This window comes from Heptranchias perlo, chromosome 21 (assembly GCF_035084215.1).
Source record: "Heptranchias perlo isolate sHepPer1 chromosome 21, sHepPer1.hap1, whole genome shotgun sequence".
In the NCBI taxonomy this organism is placed as follows: Eukaryota; Metazoa; Chordata; class Chondrichthyes; order Hexanchiformes; family Hexanchidae; genus Heptranchias; species Heptranchias perlo.
In genome coordinates, this window is record NC_090345.1 from 5,786,509 (window position 1) to 5,811,509 (window position 25,001).

Consider the following 25,001-nt stretch of genomic DNA (forward strand, 5'->3'; position numbering starts at 1 on the left):
TGGAGGTGGAGGAGGAAGAGGTGGCGGAGGAAGGGGAGGGGAGTGGAGGTCGAGGAGGAGGAGGTGGAGGAGGAGGAGGAGGAAGAGATGGAAGTGGAGGTGTAGGAGGGGATGTGAAGGAGGAGGAGGTAAATGAAATTCTATCGGCCCCACACTCTGGAATTGCCTCACTAAAGCCCTCCACCTCTTCGCCTCACTCTCCTTTAATGCCTTCTTTAAAAACCACCACTGTGACCAAGCTTTTGGTCGCCCTTACTAATTTCTCAATCTTTTGGCGAACGCCCATTTCCCTTTACATGTGCAGGAAAGATTTAGAATGTTTTTCTACGTGAGGCCTGGGGAGCAGCTGTGAAGAAGAGTTTTGATTGGGTTCTTTGGCAGGACAAGAGCTGCAGATGTGCTCAGATCACCAAACATCAATCATGTGCGTTCCACATGCTTCTGCCTTGGTGTCATCTCCCCATCTGGGCTTAAATCCCCTCCATAATTTACAAGCGCTCATTGTGTGTGTCTCCCTTTATTCCATAACCACACTACCTTGCTATGCCAATGAACTTGTTGACTGGCGTCATTGCATTCTCTACACGTCAGGGCTGGTTGCAAAGTTGTGCCAAGGTAACGCCCCCCTCCCCCAGCCCAACCCAACCAGCACCACCAGCCTGGACGTGTGTCCACTCAGGGGGCGCATCTCTCAGTCAGTGTGTCTGCCAGAGACTCCCCCCCCTAGCTTGCCCCCTCCGCCCCCGGTACCAGCAGGCCAATCAGTCAACAACTATAAAACTCTCCAGGGGGCACTTTGTCTTCTTGTAGAACAAGCGCCCACTCCCTGCACAGATTACTGAGCTGTTTCAGTTCTCTCTTTGTGCTTTTGCGTGTCGGAAAATTTCAGGCATGAATGCTGACGTGGAAATCAGCTCGCTGATCGATAAGATGGAATTAAACGAGAGCTTGGAGATAGGAGAGCACGGTGTATGTATTATTGAACACATTGCTGTTGTTATTTATTTGCACGATGTAATATACATTTAATTTATATGCTTAATTATATATATAATTTGTGTGTATTATATATATGATTTATGTTACATATTTCCAACATTCTCTGTTTCTATGAAATATCTGCATAAAGCAACTACAACAACTTGCATTTATATGGCACTTTTAACCTCTCAAGGTGCTTCACAGGAGCGATTATCAAACAAAATTTGACACCGAGCCACATAAGGAGATATTAGGACAGGTGACCAAAAGCTTGGCCAAAGAGGTAGGTTTTAAGGAGCGTCTTAAAGGAGGAGAGAGGGGCGGAGAGGTTTAGGGAGGGAATTCCAGAGCTTAGGGCCTAGGCGGCTGAAGGCACGGCCACCAATGGTGGATCGATTAAAATCGGGGGATGTGCAAGAGGCCAGAACTGGAGGAGCGCGGAGATCTCGGAGGGTCGTAGGGCTGGAGGAGGTTACAGAGATAGGGTGGGGGCGAGGCCATGGAGGGATTTGAAAACAAGGATCAGAATTTTAAAATCGAGGCGCTATATAAAACAACCAAGGGGCCATCAACAGAAGATTAAACAGAAGAGATTTAGAACAGAGGGAAGGAGAAACCTCTCCGACAAGAGTTGTGAGGCTGTGGAATTCACGGCTGAGGCAGAAACTAAGTCAACATTAAAGATTAAGAGACTTGAGCACATGATCCAGGCTGACACTACCAGTACAGTGCTGACGGAGTGCTGCACTGTCAGATGTGCCATCTTTTGGATGAGATGTTAAACCGAGGCCTCATCTGCCCTCTCAGGTGGACGTAAAAGATCACACGGCCACTATTTCGAAGAAGAGCAGGGGAGTTCTTCCCGGTGGCCTGACCAATATTTATACCTTAAACATAGTCACTAAAATGGATTATCTGGTCATTGCTGTTTGTGGGATCTTGCTGTGCGCAAGTTGCCTGCCGCATTTCCTACAGTACAACAGTGACTACAGTGTTAATATCTCAATGGCTGAGAAGTGCTTTGATGCGTCATGAGGACGTGAAAGGCACCATATAATGCAAGTTCTTTCTTGTTCTTTCTGAGAAGTTCATTACAGTTTCTTTGTATTTGCCAAACACTGTGACACAAGAATGTCATCGTAATGTGTCACTGCCCTCCTGGTATACAATGTCACATTTCCGGCTATTTTCTCTCCCCACCGAGCGGAGCAACTTGCTGCAGTCCCAAGGACGTTGGTCATTATCGGGCGGGGGGGTGGGGGTTGTTGTTCGATCGGCCTCATGATGCGTCATGGATGACCAGGGCTCCAGGAGCGATGCTTGGTTGCCATTGGGAAGTGGGGAGGAATTTTCACTCAGGCTTTCCTGCAATTTCTGGAGGAAGAGGAAGAGGTGGCGGAGGAGGAGGAGGAGGAAGAGATGGAAGTGGAGGTGTAGGAGGTGTAGGAGGGGATGTGAAGGAGGAGGAGGTAAATGAAATTCTATCGGCCCCACACTCTGGAATTGCCTCACTAAAGCCCTCCACCTCTTCGCCTCACTCTCCTTTAATGCCTTCTTTAAAAACCACCACTGTGACCAAGCTTTTGGTCGCCCTTACTAATTTCTCAATCTTTTGGCGAACGCCCATTTCCCTTTACATGTGCAGGAAAGATTTAGAATGTTTTTCTACGTGAGGCCTGGGGAGCAGCTGTGAAGAAGAGTTTTGATTGGGTTCTTTGGCAGGACAAGAGCTGCAGATGTGCTCAGATCACCAAACATCAATCATGTGCGTTCCACATGCTTCTGCCTTGGTGTCATCTCCCCATCTGGGCTTAAATCCCCTCCATAATTTACAAGCGCTCATTGTGTGTGTCTCCCTTTATTCCATAACCACACTACCTTGCTATGCCAATGAACTTGTTGACTGACGTCATTGCATTCTCTACACGTCAGGGCTGGTTGCAAAGTTGTGCCAAGGTAACGCCCCCCTCCCCCAGCCCAACCCAACCAGCACCACCAGCCTGGACGTGTGTCCACTCAGGGGGCGCATCTCTCGGTCAGTGTGTCTGCCCGGGACCCCCTCCTCCAGCTTTCCACCCCCCCACCGCCCCCGGTACCAGCAGGCCAATCAGTCAACAACTATAAAACCCTCCAGGGGGCACTTTGTCTTGTTGTAGAACAAAAGCCCGCTCCCTGCACAGATTACTGAGCTGTTTCAGTTCTCTCTTTGTGCTTTTACGTGTCGGAAAATTTCAGGCATGAATGCTGACATGGAAATCAGCTCACTGATCGATAAGATGGAATTAAACGAGAGCTTGGAGATAGGAGAGCACGGTGTATGTATTATTGAACAGAAATGTACAACTGAAGCTCATGGGAATTGGATATACACCAGAAAAGGTAGAATTCGCAGGGCTATGCGGAAAGATCCGGGGTTTGGGGGGGGGGGGGGTGGAGTGGGAATAATTGGAGAGCTCTTTCAAAGAGCCGGCACAGGCATGATGGGCCGAATGGCCTCCTTCTGTGCTGTAATATTCTACGAAACTTCTAAAATGATATTTAATGGATCGCTGGAGGATGTGAAAAATATTCTGTAATTAGTAATATGCACAGGGGGTAAAATTCCAACTGGTGATCTCCAAACTTTGGCCGATGGGTTGGAGAAACCCTGGAAAAAGGCCATTTACATCGTCCCCCTGCCCCCCCCCCACCGCCCCCCGACTCTTCCACCAAAGTTACCTCAGGTGAGCAGACGCCCTCCCCGACCCGACCCATGAAATTTCACCCCCCACAATCTCTCGAAGTGCGGTCATTGCGTGTTTGAGAGTAGAAGAGAAGGCTCGGGGTGTGGGGGGAGGGATATGGTGGGGGGGGGGGGGGGGTCAAGTATTCAAGGTCCTTAAGGGAATCAATAAACTGAACCCCGATATTACGCCTGAGATCGGCACCAGCTCCAGAACCAGGGGGCGCAGCTTACTCTCGGTAAAGGTGGGGGTGCGCAGACGGTTTTAGATCTAACTGAGTAACGTCAAGGATGGCGAATGAGCGCAATGGATGACCAAGGGAAACGAATAATGGGGAAACATTTAAGGGAGAATTGGATGGATATTTGAGGGGAGCGTGCAATTGAGGGGTGTTAGTTTTCGGGACTGGTGAGATCCATTACCGAGTGTCTTCCGATCCTGTGTGTTTCCCTGCAGAATTGGGGATAATTGGTCGTTTTGTGTGCTCATGGTTGATAAGGCTGGAATCTATGCTGTTGTTGAAGATCTATCAAATTCCACCGTCCACTATCTTGGTGTCAGTTGTGGCTCAGTGGGTAGCACTTTACCTCTTGATGTTAGAAGGTGTGGGTTCAAACTCCCACTCCAGAGATTTGAGCCCCATAATCCAGGCTGACACTGCTGATGGAGTTCTGCATTGTCAGAGGTGCCTTCTTTCAGATGAGATGTTAAACCGAGGTCCTGCCTGCCCTCTTGGGTGACTGCAAAAGATCCCATGATTCTATTTTGAAGAAGAGCAGGAGAGTTCTCCCCGCTGTCCTGGGCCAATATTTATCCCTCAACCAACATCACGAGAAAACAGATGACCTATTGAATATCACATTGCTGTTTGTGGGACATCCCAAAGTGCTTTACAACCAATGAAGTACTTTTTTGAAGTGTGGTTGCTATTGTGATGTAGGAAACGTGACAGCCAATTTGCAAACAGCAAGATCCCACAAACAGCAATGAAATAAATGACCAGATAATCTGTTTTAGTGATGTTGGTTGACACAGGAAGGAATCTCCACAGAGGAGTGATACTGAAGTAAAAACTCCACAAAGTAAAGATTCTCTTGTCTCAATAAAATACCAAAAATTAAACTCTTGTTCTTTCCCTACTTTTGTAGATAACGCAAACCTTTTATTACAAACTGACAGTCAATAAAAAGGCACCAGTGGATCAGGAAAAAGAGAAAAGCAGCAGGTTTCCGGCAGGAGAGGTAATTGTCACTCAGCCACATCACTGAAGCACGTTACAGACTGTCTGTGATGTGAGCGTCACAGAACAAACTCAATGCAGTGTGTCATGTGATACAGTATCACTGCAGAGTCATGTGATAATGGGCGCTAAATTGGGCCGTGTAGCACCCTTTGCTACACGGCCTCTCCGACATCCAAGATGGCGTCTTGGATGCGCACGCATGTTTCCTGGGTGACGTGTGCCAGACGCCATCTTGATATAGGAGTTAGCGCAGGCGCAGATGACGAACGCTGGAATCATGTAAAGTAGGGAGAAAATGGCTTCAATCAGTGTGCAGCGCTGATTTAAAGTGATAGGCACCATTTTGGGACTTAACGCTCAACTCAACGCAGTCTTAACCCCAACCATCTGAACGTGTCTTAGAGTGCTAGGAGGACCCTCCACCAGCGCTATTTAAAGGGACCATGCAGGATTTACAGGTTAGTGGCTGGATTATTGCCTCTGGCTGTCGAGACATTTGTAACCGTTTTTGGAGATCTCCTAGACTTCACTACTAGGACGCGGGGACATAGCCTAACATTTAGAGCCAGGACGTGCAGGAGTGAAGTTAGGAAATGCTTCTACACGCTAAATGCCGTGGCCACTTGCTGCCTCTTGATATGCGCCATCTTTTCCTGCAAGAAAGTGGGACGTGTGTCTGAATGATGTGCCTGTTATGGTTGAATAGCTGCCAGTGTGTGTGGCCTGTGAGTTGTGGGTGAGAGGCTTGAAACAGTGGTAATGTGTAAGGGTGAGAGGAAGCATCTGATTGGAAGAGTTGAGTACTGATGGAAAGAGTTTGTTGGTATGTGGGTGATGGGGGTGTAGTGTGTGGTGCAGTGGATGCGGCTAGTGGTGCAGTTTGTAGGAGACGCCACTTGACAGTTGACCTCACTCACCTTGACCACTCGTGTCAAAACATTGAACTTCTTCCTGCACTGCATCCATGTTCATGATGCTGTGCGCCTGGCATTGACTTCGTCCCCCGCTGCCTCCCACTGCCTTTTGAGTATATGTCTGGAGGGCCTCTTGCCCCCCCCCCCTCCCCCCCCGCGGATATAGGATGTCCTTCCTTTTGTCCACCTCTTGCACCCAAGGTCTCTAGTGGATCAGCAGAGAACCTTGGTGCACGCACTCTCGCAGGCCTGGCACAAACTCAGATCGGCAAATTGGTGAGGTCTGGCGTGCGGATTGGAGGAAGTGGGATTTAGTAGTGCGCAACCTTTATTCAATGTTTTAGCATAACTCATCAGTGTGTAAATATAAGGATGGGATCTGCATCTGTGTTTTACGTGTGCGATGTCTGATCTCTGTTCAGACTCCATGCAGACAGTAGACTGTTATTTTCAGCAAATAACAGGTATCAGCTCCCTTTAAGAGATTTCTAAGAAACATCCTCTCTTTAAGAGATTGAGCTCCCTCTGGTGGTGGAAAGTGCGAATTGCATTGATTCCCATGCAAGGCCTGGAAAGGAAGGCTGATTGCAGGTAAGTGCTCCCTTGGATCCAAACTTGCATCTTGCCTGCCCAGGGTCCGTCGGGTGCAGGGTGCGCTAACATCGCCCAGAATGGACCCTTATCCAATTTTTCCCCCAATGTATCACTGCAGTGTGTGTCACGTGATACAGTATCACTGCAATGAGTGTCACGTGATACCGTATCACTGCAGTGTGTCACGTGATACGGTATCACTGCAATGAGTGTCACGTGATACCGTATCACTGCAGTGTGTCACGTGATACCGTATCACTGCAGAGTGTCACGTGCGGGGTGCGCTAACATCGCCCAGAACGGACCCTTATCCAATTTTTCCCCCAATGTATCACTGCAGTGTGTGTCATGTGATACGGTATCACTGCAGTGTGAGTCACGTGATGCAGTATCACTGCAATGTGTGTCATGTGATACAGTATCATTGCAGTGTGTCATGTGATGCAGTATCACTGCAGTGTGTGTCATGTGATACAGTATCACTGCAGTGTGTGTCATGTGATGCAATATCACTGCAGTGAGTCACGTGATACAGTATCACTGCAGTGTGTGTCATGTGATACAGTATCACTGCAGTGTGAGTCATGCAATGCAGTATGCTTAAAGTACTGGGGACAGTATTGCTACGGGTGAACAATGAACCCTTATACAGTTGGGTACACACCAGATATAGTAGTGCCCACCCACTGTGTACAACAGATCTCCCAAAGTCAAAATATCCCCCCTTGTGTGCGAAGGTCACGGGAAATCAACTAGTAACCTTGGAAACACCACTCAAGTCAGGTCAAAAACTTCTATTCCTCCAAAATCTAGAATGCAAGGGCAATGTGTTCACTGTTTTAATAATGCGGCAGCTTTGTTCAACTGCTGTTTTAAGAAGTAGAGATTTATTCAGTGACCTTTGTTTTAATTTCACACTGCTAATAGTATTTGCACCTGCTGCTCAGCTCAGGTTTGAAACCATCCTTTGTGGGGAGTGAGGGACCGAGTGGCGGTGCATTGCACCCGAGACCTCCATCTTCAGAACCCGAGTCCATATCTGGCTTGAACTGAAGGCATGTCTCTAAGTCAGACTCTTACATAGGCAGTCTCACCCAGCTCCTGGTGCTCTCAGAACCACTGCTCAAAAGTGCTACTAAATCACTTCCACCAAATCACTTCTGGCACAGGCACGATGGGCCGAACGGCCTCCTTCTGTGCAGTCTGATATTATGACATCACTTTTAGGGTGAGCGGTGCGGGAAATGGAAAGTTGGTCCTCTTCCGAGATTGAGGTCGAGGCAACACACTGTGGCAGCGTAAAGAGAGCTTAACCCTTGGCCTTTGGAGGTCGGTACAATGGAATGGTTTGCTAGGCCACTTCGGAGGGCAGTTAAGAGTCAACCACATTAGTGTGGGGACTGGAGTCACATATAGGCCCGGACCGGGTAAGGAAGGCAGTTTCCCTTCTCTGAAGGACATCAGTGAACCACTTGGGGTTTCGACGACAATCCGACAGCTTCACGGTCACTCTTACTGGTACCAGGGTGCTGACAGTGGGTGCCTGAGGTGGCAAAGTGCCCCACGAAACCCCGTCACTGACATCTCTCACCTCGACCAACGCGACGGTAAAGGGATAGTCTCCCAAGAGAGTGAACCGGTGAACTCCTCCCCCTCTCGGGTAACAGAATAAAACTGGGCTGATGCCAGGACCAGACAGAGGGCCCTTGAGCGAGATGGAGGTTGTTTTTGGCGTGCGTTATGAATCAAGGAGTTTGGCATGGCAAAAAACAAATTTTAAATAAGCGCAGAGCGAGGGCAGTGGGGGATGGCAGTGATGGATTAGTGCTGGAAATCTCAGCTGTCACCACAGCCTCCCGGTGATTTATTTCTCTACAGTGACATTCATTTGGTCAGTCAGCGTGAGGCAGTGCTGTGCTAGAATGTCAAGGAGGAGAATGTTCAGCTGCGACAAGGCTAATAGAGACTTTTTCTTCTATTTTCTTCAACCGAGGATGACAGTGCCAGAGAATGGAGTATTTCCTATTTCTTGGCTGTACTGAGTGCATTCCTAGCACGGGTTAGATACAGAGTAAAGCTCCCTCTACACTGTCCCATCAAACACTCCCAGGGCAGGTACAGCACGGGTTAGATACAGAGTAAAGCTCCCTCTACACTGTCCCATCAAACACTCCCAGGGCAGGTACAGCACGGGTTAGATACAGAGTAAAGCTCCCTCTACACTGTCCCATCAAACACTCCCAGGGCAGGTACAGCACGGGTTAGATACAGAGTAAAGCTCCCTCTACACTGTCCCATCAAACACTCCCAGGGCAGGTACAGCACGGGTTAGATACAGAGTAAAGCTCCCTCTACACTGTCTCATCAAACACTCCCAGGGCAGGTACAGCACGGGTTAGATTCAGAGTAAAGCTCCCTCTACACTGTCTCATCAAACACTCCCAGGGCAGGTACAGCATGGGTTAGATACAGAGTAAAGCTCCCTCTTCACTGTCCCATCAAACACTCCCAGGGCAGGTACAGCACGGGTTAGATACAGAGTAAAGCTCCCTCTACACTGTCTCATCAAACACTCCCAGGGCAGGTACAGCACGGGTTAGATTCAGAGTAAAGCTCCCTCTACACTGTCTCATCAAACACTCCCAGGGCAGGTACAGCATGGGTTAGATACAGAGTAAAGCTCCCTCTACACTGTCCCATCAAACACTCCCAGGGCAGGTACAGCACGGGTTAGATACAGAGTAAAGCTCCCTCTACACTGTCCCATCAAACACTCCCAGGGCAGGTACAGCACGGGTTAGATACAGAGTAAAGCTCCCTCTACACTGTCTCATCAAACACTCCCAGGGCAGGTACAGCACGGGTTAGATTCAGAGTAAAGCTCCCTCTACACTGTCTCATCAAACACTCCCAGAGCAGATACAACACGGGTTAGATACAGAGTAAAGCTCCCTTCACACTGTCCCATCAAACACTCCCAGAGCAGATACAACACGGGTTAGATACAGAGTAAAGCTCCCTCTACACCGTCCCATCAAACACTCCCAGAGCAGATACAGCACGGGTTAGATACAGAGTACAGCTCCCGTTGCATTGCCCCATCAAACACTCCCAAGATGCTATGATTTTTTTTCTCTCTGTCTCTTTTCTCCTTTCTCTCTTCCTTCTCGTTTTCCTTTCTTGTTTTCTCTCTCCCTCTTCATCCCCTCCTTTCTTGTTTTCTCTCTCCCTCTTCATCCCCTCCACCACAACCTCCAGCTCTCCTTGTTCCCCAGCCAGTGTGAAGGTTTATTGTCCTGTAGATACAAGGACACAGAAATAATAGCTGAGGTCACGCTGACCTTTTTTTGTTGTTGTTATTAATCTAATACCTTAGGGTGAAGAAAGAGTGAGGAAATCGTCAAAGGATCTGCGTCAAGAAATAGTTGATCTGGGTGGAATCGAAAGTTTAATTGAGCGCCGAAAGAAAAGAAAAAACAAGAAGAAGGTTCCAGTTCCTGAACCGGTAGCAGAACCAGAGGACATTGTAAGTGTATAATTTAAATATATATATAAGGCCAGATATTAGTGAATGAACATCTAACACTTTCAACCACATTCCTTCGTATTGTTTAAGTGAAGTGGATTATTACCAACTTTGAAACAGGTTTAGGGATAGGGTCAGGGTTAGGGTCAGGATTAGCGTTAGGGGTCAGGGTTAGTGTTAGCGATATGGTTAGGGTTAGGGTTAGTGAAAGGATTGCATTAGGATTAATGTTAGGGTTAGGATTAGTGTTAGTGATATGGTTAGGGTTAGGGGTTATTGAATGGATTGCTTGAGGGTTAGGTCTAGGTTTAGGGTTGGGTTATGGTTAGGGTTAGGGTTAGAGAATGGTTTGCATTATGGTTAGGGTTAGGGAATTTTTGCAATAGGGTGAGGGTTAGGGTTAGGGTAAGGGTAAGGATTATCAGACCAATGTGTTAAACACCTTCTGCTAATGTCACCTGCAGTCATTTCTAGTCTATAAACGGGGTGGGGAGATGGGGGTGGGGGGCGCGCTGACATGGGGTAATATCCTGTGTCTATACCCGGGTGCAGTGAGTACCAGGAAATCAGGCAGGTCGAAGCCTGAGCCTCAAAGAAACCCATCCTGTTCCTCAACCCCCATCCCATTTAAATTAACGTGGTAAACCCAGATTTTCTTTAATTCATCCCCGCCCCCCCCCGCAACCCCTAGTCTTTTGTCCTCAATGAAATGTTTGAAATCCTTCCCTTTTTGCCAGTATGTGGAATTGGGTGGTGTAGTTGGTCAGATTGCTAACATTTCCCCTCTCAGACAAGCTGGGATTGAATGGAGCCCAGGCTAAAGATTAATCTCCCCTCGACACAGAATGCCTGTTGGTTGCAGCACAGATTATCTTTCTACTGATTAACAACCAGGAGGTATTACAAATGTAAGAGGCATTGCTGAATCTCTTTCTCCTCGGATCCTAAGACTTGGTGCGAGTGTTATCAATCTTAGAAAGATTGATAGCCAAGTAGTCTTTGTTGGGATTCAAATCAAGGCCATCAGGTCCTGAGTCTTTGGATCAACCAGCTGAGCTATCAGACTCAGGTGAACACAAGATGGTATTTTATTCTCGGATGGGGGACTGGGTAGTGCAGTGGGTTAGAAAATTGTGCTATCACTTCTAAGTCCAACAGAACGAGATGGGATGGTGTTTGGGGAGTCTCATTCTAGACCTCAATGGGCATAAGTCCCTAACCTTGGTACAATCTCACTGAAAAGGATAGTAAGGCAGAGAGACGGGGAATGTCATTAGGTGAATTTGGTTCTGCCAATGTGTTGTGTACTCAGGGTCCCAATAGTGTGACTGCCTTTTTGAGAGGAGTCCTATCAGGGAGGGAGATTCCAATAGTGAGAAGGGTTCCGAGAGTGAGAGGGATTCCGAGGGTGAGAGGGATTCCGAGGGTGAGAGGGATTCCGAGGGTGAGAGGGATTCCGAGGGTGAGAGGGATTCCGAGGGTGAGAGGGATTCCGAGGGTGAGAGGGATTCCGAGGGTGAGAGGGATTCCGAGGGTGAGAGGGATTCCGAGGGTGAGAGGGATTCCAATGGTGAGAGGGATTCCGAGAGTGAGAGGGATTCCGAGGGTGAGAGGGATTCCAATGGTGAGAAGGGTTCCGATAGTGAGAGGGATTCTGATGGTGAGACTCACTCTTTGAGAATTATTTTCTGTTTCCAGAATGGTCCAGTTGAGGTCCCAATGTTTCTGGAAGCTGCAGTTGACGGAAAAATAAAAATCATCGAGAAATATTTGGCAGATGGAGGAAGCCCTGATGCCTGTGATGAGGTCAGTGCAGAATTTCAACCTCTGAGTGGTTTTTTCCCCCTGATAGATGTCCTGTTTTTTGATCCGAAGCCTCTGCCAGTGCAGCTCTATTACTGGCCTTCACTCAGTACGGTTCCAACATGATCTCAGCTCATCTGAGCAACGAGGGGGGAGCACCCACCCTCTGCTGTGACTACCAGCTGGTCGAAAGTATGACGTAAAGGCACTGAGTGACAGCAGTGTCGGTCCGATTGTGATGCTGTCTCCTCTGACCCGACAACAACCTCCATTTATATAGCGCCTTTAACATAGAAAAACACGTTTCACAGAGAAGTAATCAAAAAATGGAACTCAGGACTTCTCAAAACACTTTACAGCCAATGAAGTGCAGTCATTGTTGTAACGTAGGAATTGCGGCAGCCAGCTTGAACACAGCGAGATCCCACAAACAGCAATGGGATAAATTACCAGATAATCTGTTTTTTAGCGGTGTTGAGCGAGGGCTAAATATTGGCCTCAGGACATTGGGGAGGAGTTCCCTGCTCTTCTTTGAATGATGCCACTGTTGGGGGAGGGGGGTGTCTACGGGGATTGTTTAACGTAATTTGTGGCTGACACCAGAAAAAGATGAACATGGAAGCTGCCGAATTGTCATGAACACCCAAGTACTTCACTAATGGCCTTCAGGGAAGTGAACCTGCCAATCGCACCTGGCCCAGGCCACATGTGATTCCAGTCCCACACTACATGGTCTTCGAAATAGTGCCATGGGAGCTTTTATGTCCACCTGAGAGGGCAGACGGGGCCTCGGTTTAAGATCTCATCCAAAAGCTGGCACCTCTGACATTGCAGCACTCCCTCAGTACTGGCACTACATGGTTGACTCTTAATGCCTCTCAAGTAGCCTAGCACCTACTTATTTGTAAAAGCAATCACTGCTTAGGAGACAACTAAGGATGGACAATAAATGTGGCCTGGCCAGTGTTGACCACATCCTGATGGACATGAACCACTGCCCCACCACCCAATGGAGCAGCACAATGGTGCTTCAACACATTGAAGCATTCTTATGTGGGTCTCGAACATGGACCTCAGTAACAGAGGGAGCGAGATGTACTGAATGTCCTCTCTCAATGTTGTTATCTGATCGTGGTTCTTTACTTTCTTCTCTCCCATAGTTTAAGCGGACCGCCCTACACAGAGCCTCTCTAGAAGGACACAGTGACATTGTGTCCAAACTTCTGGAAGGAGGAGCAACTGTTGACTTTAAAGACCGGGTGAGCGTCCCATTCCCCATCTTTTCTTCCATCCTCTCATGAAAGAAAGAACTTGCATTTATATAGCGCCTTTCATGACCTCAGTACGTCCCAAAGCGCTTTACGGCCAGTAAAGTACCTTTTGAAGTGCTGTTGTAATTTAGGAAACGCGGCAGCCAATTTGCGCACAGCAAGCTCCCACGAACAGCAATGAGATAAATGACCAGATAATCTGTTTTAGTGATGTTGGATGAGGGATAAATATTGGGCCAGGACACCGGGGAGAACTCCCCTGCTCTTCTTCGAAATAGTGCCATGGGAGCTTTTACGACCACCTGAGAGGGCAGACGGGGCCTCGGTTTAAGATCTCATCCAAAAGCTGGCACCTCCGACAGTGCAGCGGGGCTCCCTCAGTACTGGCACCGGAAGTGTCAGCCTGGACTGTGCGCTCAGGTCGCTGGAGTGGGACTTGAACCATGAAGGCTGTGACTTGGGCTATGATAGGGTTTTATGAAAGCCCTTGAGGACCTTATTCAAACGGGCCATCAGTGAGGGTTGGCAGGTTATTGGATTGTGTACGTGTCTAGGAGATGTGGTAGGGGGGGGGCGGATGGTGAATGGAACACTACTGAGCCAGGTCTAACTCGACATTAACGACACACCATACGCTTTCTGGCAGAGCATTGTGGAGCTCCACTCATCCGCCCTTCTTTTATGCAAGTTTGAAATTGTCCACTGACCAGATCACCGGGAGCAGGGCTCCTTGTTGAACCATGACTTTCAACTGGGTCGGAAATATTAGTTGTGTCTTAGTTCTCCTTAGAGCAGAGAAGCTTAAGGGGAGATTTAATCGAGGTGTTCAAAATTCTGAAGGGTTTTGATAGAGTAAATAGGGAGAAACGGTTTCCACTGACAGGAGGGTCGGTAACCAGAGGACACAGATTTAAGATAATTGGCAAAAGAACCAGAGGGGAGATGAAGAGATTTTTTTTTACGCAGCGAGTTGTTCTGATCTGGAATGCGCTGCCTGAAAGGGCGGTGGAATCAGATTCAATAGCAACTTTCAAAAGGGAATTGGATAAATACTTGAAAAGGAAAAAAAATTGCAGGGCTATGGGGAAAGAGCAGGGGGGAGTGGGACTAATTGGATAGCGCTTTCAGAAGAGCCGGCACAGGCACGATGGGCCGAATGGCCGCCTCCTTCTGCACCATAGGATTGTACGGTTTACGTCCATTTGGGCACGCATTTTGCGCTAGATTAGGACAGGGATTTGGGTAGAGTCATGTCTTGCGCTCGGCCTGGTGGAACCCATTCAGAATAAAGCGTGTTGCACAGGCTCCTTTGAGCCAGGAAGGGCTGGGGATTCAGATTGAGGCCGGGTTGTACCTCATCCTGGGCTTCTTTCACATCGCTCGGCTGCCTCTTCAGGTGACGTTGGGTCAATTTCTCAACGCTGGGCTGCAATTTCAGTTGTTGACCAGAGTCGTCATCGACATTCCGTTGGTGGGTTGAGATTCCACTTTTGATGAGCTGAAGGGATGTTTTCAGCAGCTCCGGGTGGCTGTGACTTACCCTCCACTTCATTCTCTCCTTTTCAGCTGGATTGCACTGCTGTTCACTGGGCCTGTCGAGGAGGGAGGCTGGACGTGCTGAAGATTCTACAGGGAAAAGGAGCCAAAGTGAATGCCAATGACAAGGTAGAGTTAAGTCTCAGCTGATTACAGCAGGGAGTACATAGGTACATAGGAACACAGGTACATAGGAACATAGTAACATAGGAACACAGGTACATAGGAACATAGGTACATAGGAACATAGGTACATAGGAACATAGGTACATAGGAACATAGTAACATAGGAACACAGGTACATAGGAACATAGGTACATAGGAACATAGTAACATAGGAACACAGGTACATAGGAACATAGGTACATAGGAACATAGTAACATAGGAACACAGGTACATAGGAACACAGGTACATAGGAACATAGGTACATAGGAACATAGGTACATAGTAACATAGGAACACAGGTACATAGGAACATAGGTACATAGGAACATAGTAACATAGGAACACAGGTACACAGGTACATAGGTACATAGGAACATAGTAACATAGGTACATAGGGACACAGGTACATAGGTACATAGGAACATAGGTACATAGGAACATAGTAACATAGGAACACAGGTACATAGGAACATAGGTACATAGGGACACAGGTACATAGGAACATAGGTACATAGGGACACAGGTACATAGGAACATAGGTACATAGGGACACAGGTACATAGGAACATAGGGACATAGTAACGTAGGAACATAGGTACACAGGAACATTGGTACATAGGAACGTAGGTACATAGGGACCTAGGTACACAGAAACACGGGAACATAGGAACACAGGTACATAGGTACATAGTAAAGTAGGAACATGGGGACATAGGTACATAGGGACAGGTGGAGGCCATTCAGCCCCTCGAGCCTGTTCTGCGATTCAATGAGATCGCTGCTGATCCGTATCCTAACTCCATTTACCCGTCTTGGTTCCATAACCCTTATATTCTTGGCTAGCAAAAATCTATCAATCTGAGGTTTAAAATTATTAATTGAGCTAGCATCTACTGCTTTTTGTGGGAGAGAGTTTCACACTTCTATCACCTTTTGCATGAAGAAGTGTTTCCTAACTTCTGTCCTGAATGGCCTGGCTCTGATTTTAAGGTTATGTCCCCTTGTCCTAGACTTCCCCACCAGTGGAAAAAGATTCTCTCTATCTACCCAATCAATTCCTTTCAAAATCCTAAAAACCTCAATCAAAGCATAGAATCATAGAAAGGTTACAGCACAGAAGGAGGCCATTTGGCCCGTCGAGTCCGTGCCGGCTCCCTGCAAGAGAAATCCACCTAGTCCCACTCCTCCGCCCTTCCCCCTCAGCCCTGCAGTTTTTTTTCCTTCAAGTACTTATCCAATTCCCTTTTGAAGGCCATGATTGAATCTGCCTCCACCATCCCCTCGGGCAGTGCATTCCAGATCATAACCACGCGCTCTGTAAAAAAGTTTTTCCTCATGTCGCCTTTGGTTCTTTTGCCAATCACCTTAAATCTATGTCCTCTGGCTCTTGACCCTTCTGCCAATGGGAACAGTTTCTCTCTATCAACTCTGTCTGGACCCTTCATGATTTTGAATACCTCGATCAAATCTCCTCTCAACCGTCTCTGTTCCAAGGAGAACAACCCCAGCTCCTCCAGTCTATCTGTGTAACTGAAGTTCCTCATCCCTGGAATCATTCTAGTAAATCTTTTCTGCACCCTCTCTAAGGCCTTCACATCTTTCCTGAAGTGCAGTGCCCAGAACTGGACACAATACTCCAGTTGTGGTCGAACCAGTGTTTTATAAAGCTTCATCGTAACTTCCTTGCTTTTGTACTCTATGCCTCTAATTATAAAGCCCAGGATCCCGTATGCTTTTTTTAAACCGCTTTCTCAACCTGCCCTGCCACCTTCAGCGATTTGTGCACATGTACCCCCAGATATCTCTGTTCCTGTACCCCCTTTAGAATTGTGCCTTTTAGTTTATATTGCCTCTCCTCGTTCTTCCCACCAAAATGTATCACTTTGAACTTTTCTGTGTTAAATTTCATCTGCCATGTGTCCGCCCATTCCACCAGCCTGTCTATATCCTCTTGAAGTCTATCACTATCCTCCTCACTGTTCACCACACTTGCAAGTTTTGTGTCATCTGCAAATTTTGAAATTGTGCCCTGTACACCCATCTTTTTTTAATATTCATTCACGGGATGTGGGCGTCGCTGGCGAGGCCGGCATTTATTGCCCATCCCTAATTGCCCTCGAGAAGGAGGTGATGAGCTGCCTTCTTGAACCGCTGCAGTCCACCTACTACCACTACTCTCTGTTTCCTGTCTCTTAGCCAATTTCGTATCCATGCACCAGGCGATACTCCTACCTAATAGAATTAAGGTAATTGGCAAAAGAACCAGAGGCGACATGAGGAAACATTTTTTTACGCAGCGAGTTGTTGTGATCTGGAATGCGCTGCCTGAAAGGGCGGTGGAAGCAGATTCAACAGTAACTTAATAAAGGTGAATTGGATAAATAGTTGAAGGAGAAAAATTTGCAGGGGGGAGAGTGGGACTAATTGGATAGCTCTGTCATAGTGCCGGCACAGGCACGATGGGCCAAATGGCCTCCTTCTGTGCTGAATGATGCTAATAGGGAATTGTAGGGGGCTGGGGCGGGGGCGGGGGGTTGTGCTGCTGGTTAATATGAAATTCTAATGGATTATTCATTTGATTGCTGTGTACTTACTGTCCCTTCCTTGAATTGCAGCTTCTCAGTACACCATTGCACGTGGCAGCCAGGACAGGACATGCAGAATGTGTAGAACACCTCCTAGCTTGTGGTATTAACATCAACACCAAGGACCGGGTAAAGTTTACTTATTTTCTTCCGAGTCCCCTTGATCGCACACATCCTGCAGCCGAATCATCTACTCTCAGGCCTCTGGATAACGCCACTCTGATTCGGACCTTCAAAGAGGCTAAGTTTGCCATCAGGTCCGTAGTCCGACTGCACCATGATCCTCTCCACTAGGACTGCCCTCAAAGAGCATGCTGCTCCTCTGGTAGCTCAGCTGAACAAGGCACTGAGCAGCTGAGATACACGGACCAGAAAGAGCCATGGTTTGTACTGAGAGAGCTGATCTCTGCCCGGACAGTGTTAGAGTCCAATTAACCTCAGCAAACCTGGGTCAGGAAGGGAGAATTTATCCAGTGTCTCTGCTTCTAATCAGTATCCAGCAATTCATACATTCCCATTGACCCAGTCCTAACCCCAGTCCCATTGACCCTGTCCTACCCCCAGTCCCATTGACCCTGTCCTACCCCCAGTCCCACTGACCCTGTCCTACCCCCAGTCCCATTGACCCTGTCCTACCCCCAGTCCCATTGACCCTGTCCCACCCCCAGTCCCATTGACCCTGTCCCACCCCCAGTCCCATTGACCCTGTCCTAACCCCAGTCCCATTGACCCTGTCCTAACCCCAGTCCCATTGACCCTGTCCTACCCCCAGTCCCACTGACCCTGTCCTAACCCCAGTCCCATTGACCCTGTCCTACCCCCAGTCCCATTGACCCTGTCCCACCCCCAGTCCCAATGACCCTGTCCTACCCCCAGTCCCACTGACCCTGTCCTACCCCCACTCCCGCTGACCCTGTCCTACCCCCACTCCCGCTGACCCTGTGCTACCCCCACTCCCGCTGACCCTGTGCTACCCCCAATCCCACTGACCCTGGTCCCACTCACGTTGACCCTTTTGAAAAGTGCATTGTAAATAAAATAAAAACAGAAAATGCTGGAAATCCAGAGCAGGTGCATCAGCATCTGGAAAGAGTAAAGACAGTTTCATGTTTCAGTTAAGAGCCAATGTTGGATCTGGAAATCAGATGATAAACCAACCTCTTTATAGGACTGAATAAAACAAAGACGGGAAGTGAGAATTGTAGGCAAAATCCAAGAGTAAGGTTTGAGAGAGAAATACAAACAGGCCATTCGACCCAACGGGTCTATGCCAGTGTTTATACTTCACATGAGCCTCCTTCTACTCCAATTACCTCTTCCCACCCCGCCCCTGTACCCCTCTATTCCCTCATGAAGGCCTCGAACCTCCCCTTATCAATGCTTTCTGCTTCGACTTCTCCATGTGGCAGCGCGTTCCACAAAATGGGTTTAATTGTCTGTAAATGTTCTTTTAAAATAAAATATTGGAAAGAGGCTGGATGATATGTATGTATACATAGCGAGAGATTATCCCAGCCAGGCAAAGTAAAGGTATCAGAAAGACAAAAGGGGGGGGGGGGGGGGGTGAAAAGGTGCAGCAAATGGATTAGAAAAAGAGGGGTGAAAACAGGTCCAAATTGGAGGGAATCGAGTTACCACTAAGGTACTTACGGTCTTTTATTATTTGTTCTACAGGAGGGAGACACGGCATTGCATGATGCTGTTCGTCTGAACCGGTACAAGATAACGAAACTGCTCTTGTTACAAGGTGCCAATTTGAGGGCCAAAAATGTGGTAAGTCTTCCCCTGGGGATCTTTCAAATTGAGAAGGTTCAAGGTCCAAAGGGGTTCGGCCATTTAGGACCGAGATGAGGAAAAAATTCTTCGCTCAGAAGGTTGTGAATCTTTGGAATTCTCTACCCCAGTAGACTGTGGATGCTCAGTCATTGAGTATATTCAAGACTGAGATCGATGAATATTTGGTCACTAAGGGAATCAAGGGATATGGAGATAGGGCGGGAAAGTGGAGTTGAAATCGAAGATCAGCCATGATCTTATTGAATAGTGGAGCAGGCTCGAGGGGCCGTATGGCCTACTCCTGCTCCTATTTCTTATGTTCTTATGTTCAAAGCCACTGTGCGGGGGAATCGCCAAGAGCTCGGGAGAAGATGGTGTAAATCAAGAAAAAGCGGTTAGGTGACACCAAGCTTGGGTTTTTTGGATTCTAAGAGGAAGGGAAGACCGAAGGAGGTGAGGATCACAGTTCTGAGACCCTGGATGGATGAGTTAGAATTGGAGTTGGGGCAATGTGTCTTTCTTTCAACACACTGGGGGCGCTGGGAGCAGGCAGAGCATGCAAAGCGTATTGGGCGCCAGTCTTGTGCATCCCTGAGCCTACCCCAAATCTCCAGGTTGGGGGTAATTGTCGGGGTAACCCTGGCACGCTGGGGGCAAGTGAGATGGAACAGGTGGGATTTCTGATGGGTGACGTCAACCTGCCATTCTCACATTTTCTGGTGATGTTTAATGGATCCAGACACAGCTCACAAGACCCATGAGAAAGCATCTTTCCAGAGATTGGCGTGTCAAAGGTTGTATGGAGATTGGAGTGTCACAGGTTGAATGGAGATTGGAGTGTCCCAGTTTGAATGGAGATTGGAGTGTCTCAGGTTGAATGGAGATTGGAGTGTCTCAGGTTGAATGGAGATTGGAGTGTGAAAGTTTGAATGGAGATTGGAGTGTGAAAGGTTGCTCTCTGCAAAAAGGCTGCCATGTTTGCCTAAAACAGTGACTACATTTCAAAAGTAATTGTTGACTATGAAGCACTTTGGGATGTCTTGAGGATGTGACAAAGTGATAGATAAATACAAGTTCTGTCCATTAGATTCTGCCCTCAGGCTTACTGATGTGTGTTTTTTTATTATTTAGGAGGGAAAGACCCCACTTGACCTTGTACAGCAGTGGCACCTCGATACTAAAGAGGCCCTGGACCACAAAGATTAGCAGCTAGCCAATCGCATTTGAAGACAGGATGAGTCTTCAGGATGACTGGAAATATTTTTGGAACTGTTTAGCCAAATACTTGGTCACGTTTTGTCATTTGTGTTTTTTTTCACCAATAGCCGCTGGAAGTATAAAACGTGCAGTTTTGTGTCAGATTCTGCCCCCACATGGAAAACCTACGCCAATCGAAAGTCAACTAGACCTGACGTTTATTAACTGATGTTGAGGTGATTGGCAAGGGGTTGGGGTGGGGAGGAAGAGTACCTCAAAACCAAATTCAAAAAAGCAAAACAGGTCCAGCAAAATTAATATTTTGAAGAATAATTAAAAAAAATAAAAATGAGAAACCTGCGTGTTTCGATGAGCGAACGAACGTCTGCTGTGCATGCAAAGCCAATTCACCAGAATGATACTGGGGCTTAAAGGGTTAAATTATGAGGACAGGTTGCATAAACTTGGCTTGCATTTCCTTGAGCTTAGGAGGTTTACTTATGATCAAATTGAGGTGTTTAAAATGATTTCATAGGGGTAGACACAGAGAAACTATTTCCCCTGGTGGAGGAATCCCGAACAAGGAGGCACGATCTTAAAATTAGAGCTCGGGGTGAAATCAGGAAGCCCTTTTTCACACAAATGGTAGTGGAAATCTGGAACTCGATTCCCCAAAAGGCTGTGGATGCTGGGGGGCGGTCAATTGAAATTTTCAAGACTGCGATCAATAAGAGTTTTATTAGGTAAGGGTGTCAAGGGATACGGAGCAAAGTTGGGTAAATGGTGGAACTGAATGGCGGAATAGGCTTGAGGGGCCGAATGGCCTTCTCCTGTTCCTATGTTTCTGTGAGTGTTGGGATGCTTGTTCCTATATTTTCAGTGTTGGCACTTGTTGATGTGTGTCCAGTTAAGTAAATATGGTGTATTGTTTTCTGCATTAAAAATATATATTTTACTTGGTCGTTTTTTTCCACTAATTTTAGGTGTATTTAGCGGTGTGGATTTATTGAAAAGAGGTTTAGAGATAAGAAAACACATAAAAATACACTGAATGAGAAAAGGTAATTCAGCCCATCAAGTCCATTTCTTGCACAGAATGGATACAACTTACCCTACCATGGACTCTACCATTTAATCTCCCGGGGGAATGTTCTGTATAAATACTCGCTGATCCCCAAAGGTAAACAAACGAATCTGCAGAATATTTACCCATCTTCACATTTCCAAAGGACATCTCTCCCTCTTCCTGCTCCACCAGCTGGGGTTGAGAAACCTCCAGGGTTGTCCTGGAGTCACCAGGAATTGAAGGACACTGCTGCGAGCAAAAACCCGGGAGAGAAAAAATCATAAGGTGCATTAAAAAAATTCATTTTCTTGGAACATTTTAATTTATTAGTTGTAAAAATATTGGAGGGGTGGTGGGAGACAAAAAGGGTGTTTGACTGACAGTCAAGATTCAACCAATCGGTTAACAAAGAGTCTGTTCCCTTTACCGATTGGCTGTGGTGAGGCAGGGTGTCTGGAGGATGGGCCAATGGCGGGAGTGTGGGGGTGGGACGGTTCGAGGTGGGAGGTCATGTGATGAAACCTCCAGGAATACACCCGACCAGAGTTGGCAACCCCTGCCACCAGCATTGGACCCACCATGCCCCGAGCATTGCTTAACAACAGCTCACCTCAGTGTGACCTTCGTCACACATAAGGGCCATGGTCAAATATGAAGGATAAATATTGGCCAGGACACTGGGGAGAACTCCCCTGCTCTTCTTCGAAATAGTGGCCGTGGGATCTTTTGTGCCCACCTGAGAGGGCAGATGGAGCCTTGGTTTAACGTTTCATCCGAAGGACGGCACCTCCGACAGTGCAGCACTCCCTCAGTACTGGCACCGAAGTGTCAGCCTGGATTATGTGCTCAAGTCTTTGAAAGACTATGGGATAGGAATGGAAGCAGATGTGTCAATATTCAGGTATCCACCGTGAAACACAAGTTGTTCTCTGACTGGTCTCGACACTCTGGGAGCGTTTGTATGATTAACAGTTGCAAATAGTTAAGATAGCGGAGTAATAAAGAGGACCGCCAGTAATTTCCCAAACGTTCGACGTAACTTTAGCGGAAAGCCCCGGAAAGACGGTGTAAACTGCACAAGATCGGGGAACCCCTGCAAAAATTCTACCACACCCCCCACTACCCACCCCCGCCAATATGTTTTTAAACTCTTACATCTTTTCTAGTTTGTTACTGACTCACTTCAATATCACGCACTGGAACAGGTTCAAATCCCTCACTGCTCAGTTTCTAATCTGAACCACAGGGAGGTGAAGTGAGTGCCAAGGAGAGGTTGTGATGGTGGGGGGGGGGAAAGAGGGGCGGGGATGAGGTCGTGGGTGTTGGTGGATTCAAAATCTGAGGGAGGGGTCACACATCACACTCTGGCACCTTCTGGTAACAACAACTTGCATTTATATAGCGCCTTTCACAATCTCAGGACATCGCAAAATGCCTTACAGCCAAAGAAGTACTTCTGAAGTGTAGTCGCTGTTGAAATGTAGGAAATGCGGCAGCCAATTTGTGCACAGCAAGATCCCACAAACAGCAATAAGATATTGGCCAGATAATCAGTTTTTAGTGATGTTGGTTGAGGGATAAATATTGGGCCAGGACACTGGGCAGAATTCCCTTGCTCTTCTTTGAAATAGTGCCATAGGATCTTTTACAGGGCAGACAGGGCCTTAGTCTAACATCTCATCTGAAAGGTGGCACCTCTGACAGTGCAGCACTCCCTCAGTGCTGGCACGGAGTGTCAGCCTAGATTTTGTGCTCAAGTCTTTAGAGTGGGACTTGAACCCATGACCTTCTGTCTCAAGAGGTGAGAGTGCTACCCACTGAGCCAAGGCTGACATTAGGGCAGGTGACCAAAAGCTCGGTCAAAGAGTTAGATTTTAAAGAACGTCTTAAAGGAGGAGAGAGAGGTGGAGAGGATTAGAGAAGGAATTGCAGAGCACGGCCGCCAATGGTGGAGCAAAAGAAGTCGGGGATGGGCATGCCACTATCGTGAGTATCAGCGGTAACCTGGGAGCCAGCTGTTCATCCACTCCTTGGCAAGGTGCTAGGTCAGGCCAGATGTGCAACCATGCATAAATAGTTGAGGGATTTGGAGTGGAGGGAGAGAAGGACATGAGAAAAATATATCCTCCACACCTGGTCCCACACTGTGATTTATGTCTGGACTAGCCCCTATGGAGAAAGGGAACAAAATTTACAAAGAAAAGGGGAAATTTACCCAAATATAACTTGCTCTCCTCCTTTAAGGCCCTCTTTAAAACCCACCTCTTTGACCAAGCTTTCAGTCACCCCTCCTAATATCTCCTTCTTTGGCTCGGTGTGGAGTTTTGTCTGATAATGCTCCTACGAATCACCTTGGGTCATTTACATTGGGTTACATCGAAACTACAGCACCGAAACAGGCCACTCAGCCCAACTGGTCTATGCTGGCAAGAGCCTCCTCCCTCCCTACTTCATCTAACCCTATTCCTTTCTCCCTCGTGTTTATCTAGCTTCCCCTTAAATGGATCCATGCTATTTGCCTCAACTACTCTGCGTTGCACATTCTTACCACTCTTTGGGTAAAGAAGTTTCTCCTGAATTCCCTATTGGATTTATTAGCGACTATTTTATATTTATGACCTCTAGTTTTGGACTACCCCACAAGTGGAAACATTTTCACTGCGTCTACCATATTAAACCCTATCATTATTTTAAAGATCTCTATCAGGTCAGCTCTCAGCCTTCTCTTTTTGGAGAAAAGAGCCCCAGCCTGTTCAGCCTTTCCTGATAAGGATATTCTCTCAGTTCTGGTATCATCCTTGTGAATCTTTTTTGTACCTTCTCCAGTGCCTCTATATCCTTTCTATAATATGGAGACCAGAACTGTGCACAGAACTCCAAGTGTGGTCTAACCAAGGTTCTATACAAGTTTAACAGAACTTCTTTGCTTTTCAATTCTATCCCTCTAGAAATGAACTCCAGTGCTTGATTTGCTTTTTTTACGGTCTTATTAACCTGCGTCGCTATTTTTAGTGATTTGCATATCTGTACATTTGCTCCTCTATCCTGTTTAGACTCTTATTATCCAAGCAGTATGTGGCCTCCTTATTCTTCCTACCAAAATGCACCACCTCACACTTATCTATATTGAAATTCATTTCTCTTACATTAAAGGCACTATATAAATATAAGTTATTGTTGGTTCTGCGATAGATAGAGTCCCATTGGCCTAATGTGTATCCTTGTGTACTATAATGTCCAGGTACCCCATTAGCCTGGCATCCCAAGTTTATTAATCATTCAATTAATAAAGTACTCTTGTTTTTTCAAAAAAAAGTTTTTGTATCTAATTTTTGATGTTCCCCTAAAAAAAATGAATAGATGGATTATTGAGTTGGCAAAATCATCCATAAAACCAACCATCTGGTCCTGCACCGTGCTATTAACACTGTGTGGTTTAGAGTTAGTAGTTAGGATTAGTGGTTAGGGGTTGTGATCAGGGTTAATAGTTAAGATTGTGGTTAAGGTTAGGGTTGTGGTTAGGGTTAATAGTTAAGATTGTGGTTAAGGTTAGGGTTGTGGTTAGGGTTAATAGTTAAGATTGTGGTTAAGGTTAGGGTTGTGGTTAGGGTTAATAGTT

The 25,001-nt window shown here is 47.0% G+C and overlaps 2 protein-coding genes across 4 annotated transcripts in view; one reads left to right on the top strand and one right to left on the bottom strand.

The window, feature by feature from the left end:
- The window catches only part of LOC137339936 (uncharacterized), a 47,675-nt gene extending 26,054 nt beyond the window's left edge, over positions 1-21,621 (bottom strand). The window contains exons 1-2 of one of the 2 annotated variants that reach the window (XM_068002027.1): positions 21,526-21,621; positions 14,410-14,681 (exon numbers count right to left, since the gene is read on the bottom strand). The gene's annotated coding sequence lies outside the window, so the exon portion shown is untranslated. The other variant, XM_068002030.1, reaches the window with a different exon arrangement.
- LOC137339937 (ankyrin repeat domain-containing protein 2-like) lies at positions 661-21,271 on the top strand. 2 transcript variants are annotated; one of them, XM_068002032.1, is made up of 9 exons: positions 661-969; positions 4,853-4,945; positions 9,832-9,981; positions 11,680-11,787; positions 12,945-13,043; positions 14,622-14,720; positions 17,374-17,472; positions 19,018-19,116; positions 20,251-21,271. In XM_068002032.1, exons 1-9 carry the CDS (start codon positions 892-894, stop codon positions 20,323-20,325), a joined length of 900 nt encoding a protein of 299 aa, XP_067858133.1. In that variant the 5' UTR covers positions 661-891; the 3' UTR covers positions 20,326-21,271. The 2 variants fall into 2 exon arrangements, with proteins under 2 accessions (XP_067858133.1, XP_067858132.1); XM_068002031.1 differs by lacking the exon at positions 661-969 and adding an exon at positions 3,128-3,296.
- Positions 21,622-25,001: the final 3,380 nt, after the last annotated feature.